Here is a 14,295-nt window from a genome sequence, read left to right on the forward strand (position 1 = left end):
TCTTTCTTGCAGAGCTCACCAGGCAGCAAGATACAGAGAGGATGTTTCTGTACCAACATGACAGTAGACACGGGAAGCTCTTGCTGGTTGTGGCTGGGAAGTTGTTGCAAGTGAACATAAAATTGTCTTAACTATTGGTGACTTTTTTTCTGAAACTTAGAAACTCTTGTTACAAGAGCATCAGTATCCTGAAAAATCCTGTGTTGGGAAACAAGGTCCACACAGCAATGTCCAACTGAGCCCACATTAGATGCTTTTGGATGCAGATGTTTAGATCTGCAATATCTTCTGGCTAATTGTGTGCCCCAGCACCCCCAGACAGGAAAACCACAAACATCCACCACGTTCTGATAAACACTCCAACAGACTACTTAGTTGCTACTTTAAACCACAACAATTTCATTTTTTTCACAAGAAGGGATAATCTGGAATTGTAATATGAGTGCATCTGACATGCTGGCACAGCCTGTCCCTGCATCAGTGCCAGCACATCCTTGTGACTGACCTTTCCCAACAAAGGGATATTTAGGAACAAACCCCCCGCTGAAATGGCACACTGCAATTCAGAACTGTACCAGAAAGAAAGTTAAGAAAATAGAAGTTTTCATCAGCACAGCCACCTTCAGCTCTGAACCCCCTCTGAGTCAGGAAAACACAGTAGGTGATTACACAAAAAAATCCTGGAACAACAGGGAATTTTTAAAGCATTATTGCAAACTGCAAGAGGAAAAAGGAAAGAAGAAAAGACTAAATCCTTCAGAATCTCATCCTAATGGTAGCATCAGCCTGCCATGCTACACAAACCCAGAAGCACCAGCAGCCTGGACTTGTTTTTGTTTAAGGAATTTGAAATTTTGGACGAGGGTTCACAGGCTGATCCCATCTCATTTGTCATCTCGTTTGAGCCATGGCCAGTCACCTCAGCCAGGAAAGGGAGGAGTTGGTGGGAGAGGACATGGGAGCGTAAAAGCCAGCACTGAGTAACATTTAATAAAAAAAAAGAGATGCACAAAATACTAAACTCTCCCCACAGCAGACTTGAAAACCTGAGGTGAAGACTCCAAAGGTCCACCAGGAGTTTGGATTTTTCCATCCATTTCATGAGTGCAGCCACTTAGCACCAATGCCAAGGGAAGCAGCACTCCCGCTGCCAAACCAGAGAAACCCCAAAAAGCTCTGCAAGCCCCAAACCTGTCCTTTCTCCTATTACATAATAAAAAATTTACTTTAAAGGAGTATTTTATTTGATTATTTTTGGGTTTTTTTAACAGACATCAGGACATCTTGGTTTTATACAGAATTACTGACTTTCTAAAAGTAGTTTGGTAACAAGAGCAGAAGAATCATCTGATGGTTTCTTCCTGAGACAGCTGAGGTTTCCCACTGTTCTCCAGCAAGAACAGTATAAAGTTTAACAAAGGTGAGTACAAGGTTGTGTATCTACACCAAGTCTCGTGTCTGTAATTCTGAAATTAATTGGAGTGTAATCTCTGATCCATGGCACAACTCACAGGCCAGCAGACCAAGGACAGTGCGTCTGCAGTGACATTTACTTCCCACGTAAACACCATTTACTCTCAGCAGTGAAGTCACACAGAATACTTGGGAATTAAATTAAAAAACTAATTTTGCTATAACAGACTTTCAAGATTGCACATGCTCTGTCCAACAGAGCAAATGACATGACCTTTGACAAGATGACTGCCCAACAACTCGTCTGAAAAGGACAAAAAGTGATGGTCAGCATGAGGACAACCCCTCCCCTTCATGTTCTCCCTACGAAGGGTTTGCTAAAAATAAAGGTTATAGAAAGCCACTGCAGTGTTTAAATGGAGAGAAAGGCAATCACAGAATTCAGAGGTTAAGTTTTGTCACAGACTGGCCCAACTGAGATATTTTTCTATTTACCCTTTTTTTTTCCACAGAAAGGAATCAGTAGAACCTCTTTTGGCAGAGACCATGCTCTTCATCCTTTATTTCCAAAGAGATTTACTTTAGGATTTCCTGGTATCTTTGCCCTAAGGAAAAACTGCATCGGTGCCTTTGTGCTACAAGTTTTGTAAATAAGTATCAGTGTTTACTGTTACACTTTAGATAACCAAAAAACACATGCAGAAGAGGCATAAGCAATAGGAATTTGCAAAATAGTCTTGACAGAGGGGCACAAGACCTATGAATTATCTTTTCCTGTGTGTAAAAGCTTCACCACTGTGTTTTAACCTGCAGTAAATTGTATGTTTATCTAACATATTCAAAAAGATCCCACAATAAGAACAGCGCCCAAAGGACTCATCATGAGGATAAAAACTAATAAAGAAAGCACAACCCACTGAAGTCTTCTGATCCATTCCAAATTCAAATTAATGGAAAGAAAAAGGGCAATAAATAATCAAAAGGTTTGCCCCTTTCCTTAATACTCCTTGATAGCAAAGTTTTTTATCAGTTTTTCTAGGAGCCCATATGGATGTTTACAACCAATCGATGCAGTCTGGACACAGCAGAGGCATCAGCCTCTGAGAGAACAGTCTGTCCTTTTCCAGGCTGTATAAGCAAATCTTCTGTCCTTGGTTTTACAGACTGTCAGTAACCTTCTACCTTATTTGCTTTTCTGAAGTTCCCTGAAATGCTGCCAGCAAGACGAATATTCAGAAACAACATGGGAGTTATTTTCCATAAAACACCCGAGGACAAGCGCAGTGCAGCCCTGCGGTGTCAGGGCACACACACAGCTGCTGGGCCACTGAAACACCCCCAACTCAGCCTCCTCACTGTGAAAACCAGCTCTACAAGACTAACAGTCCCAATTTTAAGGCACATTTATTGAGCATTTGGTTTATTGAGGTTTTCCATTAAGAGGTTTTCACTGCTGTAAGCTGGAACCTATTAACACATGCTCGGAGCATTAGCTGTGATGACACTGGGTAACCTCTGAGCCTTAGGAACACTCCTGCTCAGCCTCCACCATACCCAAGTGGTTTAAGGACAGCAATTTTCCTTTCTCAGATGACACAGAAAGCCTGGACTGTCACAAAAAGCCAGTATTAAAAAAAAAAAAAAAGAAAAAAAAAAAAAGTATCTTTGCCTTAACTCTTAAAAATTGAATCAAACTGCCAAACTAAAAAGACCACATAATCAAAGAGCTGAACAGGACCCCAGTCCTCTGAAACAGGACTTCTCCAGCTCCCACCTCTCCCCTTTCAGTGACCATGTCCTTCCAGTCCCTTCAAACACCATTTCCTCTTTGATACCCTTGATTCAACACTTTTAACATTGAACTGGATCTTCAGCAAATCCTACATTCCATCATCTTATTGGCAAGATGCTTTAATGGTCTCACTAGGTGCTTCTGTTTCCACCATCAGCTTGTTATTTACACAAGATAACTAATTTATTCAATTCATTCTACTTTTCCTTTCTACAACCTACTGAAAAAGGAGCAGCACTGCTCACTCTACTGACAGCAGTCTCTCACCTGCAATCCTTTCTATGTCCCACTTTCTGCCCTCCTCCATCCCATTCATTCCATCTAAGAAATTAAAAAGGAACAAACCTCTTGGATGTTTTTTCTTGGCAACAGTAAATTATTTTAATCATCTCATATATCCTGCCAGTAAATCAACAAGAAACCACTAAAACTCACGACTTCTCTGAAGTTGTTCTGTAGAATTTTCAGTAATCTTTTTCACAAGGATTTGTGTAAATTAACTCTGCTTTACATTAACCTTTTACATACAAGCCACAATTCTCATCCAGTTCAAATACACTTAGAGCTGTGTTAATGGGAGAGAAGTTGCTTCTCTAAGATACAAAGAGAGGCCACTTAGGTGTCCACAGAGAGAATAAGATGAGCCCAGCTGAATTACCCATGCTGACATCAGTGCACAGACTTAATGCAAACAAAACCATTTCCTCCTTAAAGACCACAGATGGTTCACCAGTGGCACAAAACCAGATTTCTTCAGCTTTTAAAAAGCACCAATAATGTCTGGGGGGTGAGGTTTTTGTTGTTTTTAAAGCCAAATGATGGCTCAAGCTTTTTACCCAACAGGTCCAGATAAAATCCTGTGCCCTTCAATAACATGATGCAAAAAATCTCAGTGCCTATCCAACTACACAAACTTCATGACAATATTTATTTCAAGGTTTCAATTCACTATCTACAGTATCTACTCCTGGTTTTATCTGTACCACACACATGAATCTCAAAGAAATAAGGACCAAGTTGACATCATGCATTACAGCCTTGCAGTGCCTCAAAAACTATTCCTGAAGCCTTCCTAAAATATCCCCAGGCTTACAACAAGGTAAAAAAATCACACATAGCATACAAAAACCATCTGGAAGAATTAATAATCCCTAGAGGCTGTTTATTGCTTCTGGTAGCCAAGAGCTTTTTGGTCTTTGTGGCTCCTATAGCACATAGAAATTAAAATTCTCTCAAGTATTACATTTGCTTAGTTACAATAAGGTGATATGAGGACAGAATTTCAAACTATATTCTGGTGTTGCCTTAAACCACACATGTAATGCAATTTTAATTTGGTTTTCATATGTCTAAATTATAGATTACTACTATGCCTTAACTCACGATAATGCCAAGTGTCTGACACGCAAACATCTCAGCTTTGGAGAAGTGGGTCTGAAAATTCACCCACCAAAAACTGTAACAGTATTGATGGGAGCTCCATTATAAAGGGAATATCCAGCAAGTAAACATAATTGACAGCTGCAAAAAATGAAGATCAACTCTTCCATGGTCCATTCACAAAGCAACATTTTTAAAAATGTCAAGACTTGTGGGTTTTTTATGTTGAATATGGAACAGGAATGTTCAAAAATACTTCTTTTACTCCAAATTTTACTCTTTGTTCGTGCCACTGAAAATTAATACAATAGTAAAAAGTGCCTTGTGTAAATAATTACAGCAGAAAAAGTGTGACAGGGACTAGATGCTTAGTTCTACAAAGACCCCAGCAACCCCAGCAGCAGCCTGATGTTTGGGAACTCTCATCCTAAGTCAGTACAGCAGGGCACATAAAATTCCACATCTACATCGACCTTCATGGACTAAATAATTTATCAACTGCTAGCTGCACGGATTGGTAAAATACAGCAGGGTGACAATCCCTCGTTACACATCCTCAGGCTGCTACAGCCCCACGCTGCAGCAGTGTCACACAGGTGACAATCAGCTCTGGGGTGCACCGGGAGGTGACACGGGAGCACGGCCACAGCCAGCACCACCTCTGAGCCAGGAGCTGTGCAGGGAGGCCCTTGGATACTGTACATGCAAAAAAAACAAAGGAGCACCAGGCTTCCATTGGTGTTTCCATGTTTTCTTTCTGTATTCATCAAGAAATGCATTCATGGAAGCGAGAGGGGCAAAAGAGGGTGGTCCCGAGCTAGGCTGTAGATGTAAGGAGAATTCTAACAAAGCAGGTTTAAACCTAAGTCTAGGAGGAAATAAATGAACAGATAGGTGTTTATTTGCATATTATGAGCCAATTTCCCATAAAAACAATACTTCAGGAAAAGGCTATTTCTGTTGAAAAGTAGCACAACGTGTACTTGCACTTAACTTTAACATATTATACACCAGAGCATAAGAAAATCCAAGTTTTCTGGAGTAAATGGCCACATAGCTCATAGTAAACCATTTTTATTTTAAACTATCAGGCAAAAAAATGCATTTAAGAAGTTTTACAAAAAGTATCCTGCAAGTGGTTACAGAAAAGAGAGTTAAGACTTGTATCTAAGTGTAAGAAAAACTGTCATTTGTCAGTCCAAGTCCTCACTCCCCAAGTGCCCAGGGATGACAGTACTGAGAAACCAAGAGGCTGTGCTCTGACACAGAACATGGAGAATCAAAGCCATCCTTCTGAGCAGTGTGTGAAGGGGAAAGGGAACAGAAAATATAGGGTGGGAGAGACCATGAATACTCTGAATTCCGAAGAGGGCTAAACCATGCAGTGCAAAGTTCCCAGGAGGGAAGGAGCCACGAGGAGCCAGGAGAGGAGCTCAGAGAGCAGCCACACCGAGGGATGACAGGTGCTGGAAGCTGGGCTGGAGCTACAGGCAGACTGATGGGAAAGGCAGGACCAAGGGGAAGAGAGAGACCTCATCAAAACTGACTGAAAAAATAAAGCAAAGGATCAGTTACTCTGTTTGCTCTGAAAACGTTTAAAATTCATACTACTGGGGCTACTTTCCATGTAGGCATGTTAGCTAAGATAAGGATGACATCAAATCAAATCAAGGACACACTGTCAAAGCTCTGTTTTTCTTCTGAGGAACTGAAATTAGATCTTTAATTGCATGAAGGTTTCAACTCAAGATCCTGGAGATCAAACTGATGCTCTCTGGAATCAGAAGATAAGGTTACACTGATTTTAGTTATGAATAACCAAAAACTGTATCACATCCCTCTGAGATGACACCAGATATAGGAATGGGACTGAAAAATTACCCCAAGTCTTCAGCTCTATCCCAAACACAAACTTTTACAGAGCGAATGTATCATTATTATGCCTCACATTATTAGATTTTTATCTAAACAGCAGAAAGACAAGGGCACAGAAGCCTAGAGAAAATAAATTAGTGTCTACTACCATAAGCTAAGTTTCATATTCACCTGGGATCTTGAATTAAACTATTTTGCTTCAGGGAAACAAAATTAAAAGCTTAAATGTTAATTCAAAAACTCTTATTTTCTATAAAAAGCACATTATCTCAAAAAGCATCCATTTTAAATAGCCCCTATAGAAACATTATCCAATCACTCCATACTCTCCCTATCAGACCTTCATGCTTCACACAGAAACTGTAGCTACATTCCAGGCTTGGAAAATTTCTATTACAGAAGAACCCTCTACATTTAAATCATTCAGTTTCGAGCTCTCCTTCATAATGACTTCATAGCACAGTTACAGTTAAGAGTCCAATACCACAAAGTGGATCACAGACAACTGAACAGAGAAAGTTATGATCAGAATTACAAAGACAACCAAAATCTTGCTGAGATTTGTGAATTCTTTTTTTCTCTAAAATACTGCACTGGCATCACAGGAGTTTTGTTTAATGTAAGCTGAATGTCTCCTGACCTTGCCAACAGAACCAGCCTGTGGAAACAGCTCTCCACCAACGTGATGCAAAGTCCTCTATCCTCCCTCATCCTCTTCCAGAGGCACAGAGGCTCACCAGCTGGCACGGCTTCGATCACTGCTCACCACACTCCTGGCTGTTATCATCCTCACCACATTTCCTCACAAATGCCTGCATCTGTTTATCTCATCTCCCAGTCTATCACCCAGCAAGGGCACGGTCCCCAGGGTAGAGACCATCCCTCACAAGGGGCAGTTCTGCTGCTGGTTCCTCCAGATGCAAACAGCCAGCATCCCTCCTGCCAAGGAGAGGGTGAGCTCCCTCAGACACGTTTCCAGTTATCAGCAGTCCTCAGAGATAGGCTGACCTCCACAAGAACCTGCCTGAAAGGGCACTGCAGATCCACTTTCACTCTTCTCTCGCTCTGTTCATCCTCCTTTTACAGCTCTTGATGCAGGGAATTGCAATGCATTGATTGCTTTACACAAGTCTACTCTGCACCTTTACTTTTGGAAAGCAAAAGCCATGGAGTCTCTGGGGGATGAGGGTGAGTGCAGCACTAGCAGGGTGTGCTATGGAAACTGCTGTGGACACCAGTACTCACAGACACCTTGGACTGGACAAGGTCTTCAGGTGTCCACAAAGCTCCTAAGGCTGGCTTCTGCTCCTCCACAGCCACAGCAATTAACCTCTCCAGGCTAAGGTTAACCTCCAGAAGTGTTCTACCTTCACCAAGCCTACCTTTATGATTAGTCATAAGAAATATGACATCATCTTGCTCTGATTCAATCCATGGATCATCACACTGTCACGTCCAGAACAGCTGTAATTACCACTGAGTCAACAGCCCATTTTCTGACTACTGTCCTATACCAGTTTAAAAGCAGCTGATTAAAACCATTCTGGCACAGATCTACATAAATCTAAGTTCTAGTTTCAAAACACAAAATACTTGACATTTTCAAGTGAAACTTGAAACTTACATATTTAACTTACATATTTAAAATTCTGACATGACTTATTTTGCTGTATTATGTATTATTATAAAACACTTGTCACAGAAACAGATTTTTAGTACAAAGCTCAGCTAAAACCAAAATGGCACAAACTCAGATCTGATTCAGCATGTCAGTTTGTTTAATCCTATACACACTTCTCAGAGTTATCAAACATGAACAGATCCATTCAAAATTGGGGGGGGGGGGGGGGTGTAGAAGTTTTGAGGGACTTGCAGGTTTTTTCAGAAAGGAATGAAAGTGCTTTATCTTTATGGCTTTAAAGGTAAAGAACTGTTAGCTATGGACTGGAATGCAAAATCAGTTAATAGGTTCTCGTAAGCCATTAGAAGAAAAAAAAAAAAAGGAAAGAAAAAACAAACTTTCCCCTTCCTAACATTTTATACCATTTCATTTATCAATAGTAACTGAGTGAATAAATGGCTTGGCTGGCAGAGCAGCAATCGACTGGATATTGTCCACAGAGCTGACACAGGGGTCAAAAACTTTTTTTTATGTTATTATTTTACCCTTATGAAGCCCTTATTTGAGCACAAGCTTTTTTGTGGTTTCTCACTTCCCAAGCTCTGTGGAGAGTGCAATCCCAGCTGAACTACCAAGGTGACGAAAGCCCTCCCAGTTTTTAAGCAATATTACTACATTCCAACCTCCTTAATAAGGGCAGTGCAGGTAAGTCAAGCTTAAGTGAACTCAGCCTTTCATAATTAATGTCTGCAGAGTAGGAAGGGAAGAGTCTACACTGGGGCACGGACCATAACACAAACAGGCCAGGATGTGCCAGCAGGAACTCCAGGGTGAGGAGCCACAATTATCTGTGTGAGCACACAGTGCCCAGCCACCCTGAGACCACCAGAACCTGCAGCTCCACTTCAGCTGATGATGGGGTGGACTCAGCACGTGTGAAACAGCCAAAATGCAGCCACACACCCACCCACCCATCTCCATGCTGGTTTGGCATCCACACAGGGAAACCCCACAGCCCAGAGCTTTCACCCCCCTATTTACCACGAGCTTCCCTTTACATCACACCAGACATAAAAACCAAACAGGGAAAATCAGCCTGGACAGGGAGTCCACACGCCCAGCTGGCTTCTCCCTGTGCCTCCACACACCATCACGTCATCGAGACTCTGAACTTCCTGGGACCAAAGTCAAGAGCCATCTCCTGCTCCAAAGTCAATGCTGTACCTCACACTGCCGTGAGTACAAGGCTTTTGCTCACTGCCTCCAAATACAGAAAGTTGCACAGTCTTTTTTCTACCCAGTAAATACATCATTATAATAAAGAAATAATAATGAATATCTGCCTGGCCCCAGATATATAAGGCAATTCCTGTGTCTTCAGTACCTACTTCTTGGTAGTAGCCTTAATAAAATACCAGAAACTCAGCTGATTTTCTGACTGAGTATACCAAACAGTAACAGTCTCATAAATATTGTATTTTTAATTTCTTTAAAGGCTTTTATCTCAAGGTGGGTTTGCTCGAATGTTCTAGCTTTCATTATGCCATTTAAAAGAAACACCCTTCCCTCCCCAGTTTCAGAGAAATACTGCATTCTCAGACAGAAAAAATAACTGGAGTCCTTTAAAGCTAATTGTAATTACATAGTTCAGCTAAATAATTAACCAATTCCATGCTGCTGCACAAAGGAAACAACCAGTACAGCTTCACACAGCTTGAAAATTAAAACACCACTGGGTTTGGATACTAGTAATCTCAAGTTAGCAAAATATGCCAGCAGTTATAAAAATGTTACACTGCAATAATATTGATAGGCTTCATATACACTTCATATTTATAGGCTACAAAACAAGCTTAACACATTTCATAAGCAAATGGCATTATTTTTATACTTGTGGGTAATTTTTAAGCTATTGGCATATAAAACAATTCCATGATTTCTAGGTCCCCCCTTCCTGTTTAGAAATGATTCTACAAAAATAGTTCATGCACAGCCAGGATTCCTTCAACCCAGCATGCTGCTGGGATGAGAAGGGAACATTCAGCTAGCACCAGGGCTGTCAATACATGTCACAGAAATGCAGCACAGACAAAATCTTACTTACTTTGGAGGCCCAGGGCTGGAGGCAGTTGGCGTAACATCGAACAAGAAAAGCCATTTCTTAGGCTGGGGGAAAAAAGTTTCCTTTCTCAAATAAAAGCCACAGGGGGAAAAAATGAGAAAAATCCCTTCTGCTTTCTCTTTAAAAATCATAAAGCAGCAATGTGCATATATGCAACTTCTCAGGCTTGGATTTCACACTGAATTCGATTACAGCTTCCACTAGATCTGAGGAGTTTTCAGTATTGCAGGGAGTTAGCAGCAGCAGCAATTCCTACAAAAATGTTCCAGTTTTAACAAGCACATAAATTCAAATCAAAATGTTTCCTAGCTTCTCAAATACAAATATCCATACGTTCCTCCAGGCGAGAGGCATGCACCCAAAAAGTGCTGCTCAAATTAAATTAATTCAGAAATGGATTAGAACTGCAGGTTAAAGCAACAATACATTAAAAAGCAAGGTATGAATTCTTCAAATTTCTTTTTTCTCTTCTAAAATGCATTTACAAGTGGCTTATCTTCGGGTCCACTTTCCGAAACTTCATACTAATACTGTAGATGAAATTTTGCAAAGGTTCTTCAGCATCTCAGGCGATCCAGGAATCCCACACCCTGGGATATTAAAGTTTCTTCTTTATACTCATGTCCATCATAAACGCAGAAATTGAATTCGCATCCGTACTGTAGCTCCAGGATATATGCTCTAACAGGTTTGCACTGTGGAATGTATTAAAAGCCTCTGCAATACAAACCCTTTTCTCTTTTGCCCCCCCTCCTTCCTTTTTTTTAATGCCGTTTACAACTCTGCAGTGTCGCTCAGTATTCTAATGCATCAGTCAGATAGCACGACTAATCCACGCCTAGCTTTTCCAATTAAAACATTTCTGTAATGCCAAACAAAACAGGACGTCCATAGCTACAGCAAGGCTGACTGCTGGAGTCCTAATTCCTACTATCTTTGCTTGCTTCTCAGCAGCTCCCTCAGGAGAAGCTCCCATCGATTGGATGCTCCGCAGCAAGATGAAATATCTAATAAGGAGGAAAGAGAGTGGGAGGGGAACGGAGCTAAAAGGATGACATCACCTGTATAGAAAGCCTTTAGAAACTGCATTAGATCAATTGGCTACTGGATCTGCAGATGCAGCCAACAGAGCATCTTTATTGACCTAATATAAACACACATATCAGTACAACTGCTCAGCAAACACCCTGCTGCACATCAGCTTTTATATCATTTTATATCTATGCAGGGATGTGCTCAAACTCTGATTATTCTCCTTTTTCTAATTTTTTTTTTAATTAAGCACATGTATCTACTAACACTTTCAGTAGCATTTAGGTGGATTATTTTTCATCTCTGCATTCAAATTTTTTTGAAGTAAAATAAATATCTGCAGCCATTCACATGCACACAGACACATGCATCATCGGCTCACAATAAAAAAATTTTGCTTTTATGTATGTGTCACACTAGAGACTCTCTAACACTTTTATCTCATCCTACACAATACTGAGATTTTACCCAGAATGAAAAATTTCTTATTAAAAACTGAGGTTTATAATTCTCATACTTCTAATGGTTTTGGAACACTTTTTAAAAGTTTTGGAGGGTGGGGTTTTTTCCCTGCTCAGTCAAGACCAGTTCTGTTTCCAACCTAATTTGCCTTAATTCTGCAGTCATCAATTTAGTTCTATAATCTCTTTTTGCAACCAAAAACTGATATATTTGAAAGGAGCTTAAAGTCTTGGATGGCAGCCCAGTATGCTGGAGAGATGCTCCAAGGAAGGATCTCAGAGATCCCACACCTTTGAGCCAGGTCTGCCGTGATGCTTTCGGTTCCTAGAAGGCAAATGACTTCTGCTACTGCGCAAGGGAGGGAAGGAGGGAGGAGACAGGCAAGGGGACAGAGGGTGCTGCTTCTGTTAAAGCCATTATTTTGCTCTCTGGATGATTTTCTTCATCTGCAAGAAGGGGCACTCACTGTTACCGTTTTCCTCTTTTTGGAAAGAATTTTTCTCGCCACATTAGACTTGAGGGTAATTCTCCAAATCAAAACTAGCCCATGATGGCTGTACCTCCTGTGCACAAGTGGAGCTGCCAAGGGGGGCCTGCTGTTAGCGAGGGCCAAAACCACCTTTTTTGTCTTGTCTGCTTGCTTGTTTTTGAATATTGAATCTGGCAGTTTGAGCAATCCCCAGAAAGCTTTTTCATCTACTGTGCCAAGGGACATGAAGAAGGAGATTCTCAAATCTTTAAAGCCAAGTTGTACCAACAGGGCACCAACTCCATCTCACACCAATAGCTCCTAAGCAGTCATCCAGGAGCTGAATTCTTCCTGATATATAACCCAAATTATCACAGAAACACAGAATATCTGGAGTTGAAAGAGACATACAAGGACCACCAAGTCCAACACTTAGGATGGGAGTTGCACCTTAACCCAGAAAGACCTTGCCCTGGTGCCCTCCAAAACTATCCTAAAAGGCAAAATTGGCATCAATGTCTGCATTTACTCAGCCTCTTACCAAACAAAAAAAATAATAAATGCAACCAGGGTCCATAAATATTACTGTGTTTAATTTGTATTTAAACATAAAGGATAATCTGAACTTCAATCCTGCACTTGCAAAATTTGCAAACATGAAGTCTGATTGTTAAAAGCTGAAAGCATTCTAACTACTTTAGATTTTTACAAAGCACTACACAGCTACACAAATAGCGGTTTCTTTTACTGCTTTTTCAATACTAAACAATAGCCTGGATATGTGAGCTTCATCTTACACACAACTGTATTGCCTCTTTTCTAATAATTCGTAACATTGTATTTAGAAGCATCTTAAACGTCTGTAATGCTACAGTGACAAATCCTCAGCAGCAATGAACACCCAAATTCTTCCATGTGGTGTTACCTGCATTATGGCTAGCATAATCACAATTTATATCAGGGAGAAAAGAGCCCATGCAGCTGAAAGAGCCCTCTCCCTGCCTGCGTGCCCCTGATAGCTCTCCGGGCAGATCTCCACCTCCCGGATTCATCCTGCTGCATTGTGCGGCAAACCCGATCCAGCACAGATTTTGGCGCAGATGCCATATTTTACAACTACTGTAAACACCAGCTCAATAATGGGAACGAAATTCTATTTCCTCCTGGTTTTGCCTTTAAGTGCAGATGACATCATCCCTGTGGCCGTGCCGCCAATGAGCTCGGCGGCAGCAGGGGTCCCGGGGGGCTGCAGCCCACGCTGCGCAGCCCTGCCCACCCAGCCCCGGGTGGGGGGAAAACCTGACCTACTTCCACACCCCGGCTTTTGGGGCATCCCCCCACCCTGTTCTGCTTTCATTTATTTATTTATTTATTTTAACGCATGCCTCTCTGCAGCCCCAGCTCCCTGCAGCACGGGGATGTAAGTTTTTTAGAAATCGTCTGTTTAATGACAAATCTCAAAACTAGAGCAACTGTGAGATGAAAAAAAAAAATCTGATACAAAGGCTTGGTAGTGATCACAACTGAAATACTTGAGAAGAGCTGCAGCATTGAGCAGAATCACAAACAGAAAATCACCAGTCACATTTTAAGCCAGAATCCAAGTTTTAAGATCTTAAAGAAAAAACAGTATACAATCTCTGTAGTAAAGGGAGTCTTTGTTCCTTAACACTGATTTACTTCCATGCTGAAATACCACTCCATAGATTTCTCTGCATCATTCTCTTTATCCTCCCATAATGCTACCTGAATCCTCCAGACTGTTCACCAAATCTGCACGTTCTAATTGTCTAACAAGAATAAGTCACTGAAAAATGAGATGTTTTTAAAAGGATAGCAAAGCCTTTCATAATTTAAATGCACATTCAGTTAGGCAGGATTAGAGTCTCCCCCTATTTAAGGACACCACAAATGCAAGCCCTGCACAGGCGGGAAGCACCGGCAGCTGCTGGCAGAGGTACCCCCACAAGCAGCAGGACTTTTTCCTGATCAATCAGAGGAAGAAAAGCCCATTGTGCAATTCCAGCGGGGAGGACTGGGACGGTCTCAAAGCCATCACGGCAGAGCTGCTGGCCGAGGGGCCTGGGGCTTCGAGCTGGGCTTCAGGACTTGTGTCCTTTTGTCCTCGG

The 14,295-nt window shown here is 41.3% G+C and overlaps 1 protein-coding gene across 15 annotated transcripts in view; it reads right to left on the reverse strand.

The window, feature by feature from the left end:
* The window catches only part of RAPGEF6 (Rap guanine nucleotide exchange factor 6), a 126,432-nt gene that overhangs the window by 50,812 nt on the left and 61,325 nt on the right, over positions 1–14,295 (reverse strand). The window contains exon 1 of one of the 15 annotated variants that reach the window (XM_064387649.1): positions 10,186–11,198. The exons of the other annotated variants lie outside the window; for them this stretch is intronic. Within the exon in view, the coding sequence (XP_064243719.1) occupies positions 10,186–10,239 (54 nt within the window). The 5' untranslated portion in view covers positions 10,240–11,198. Of the gene's footprint in view, positions 1–10,185; positions 11,199–14,295 lie in introns of those variants that run through there. 15 annotated transcript variants of the gene reach the window in all.

The sequence above is a fragment of the Passer domesticus genome, chromosome 13 (genome assembly GCF_036417665.1).
Source record: "Passer domesticus isolate bPasDom1 chromosome 13, bPasDom1.hap1, whole genome shotgun sequence".
Lineage (NCBI taxonomy): Eukaryota > Metazoa > Chordata > Aves > Passeriformes > Passeridae > Passer > Passer domesticus.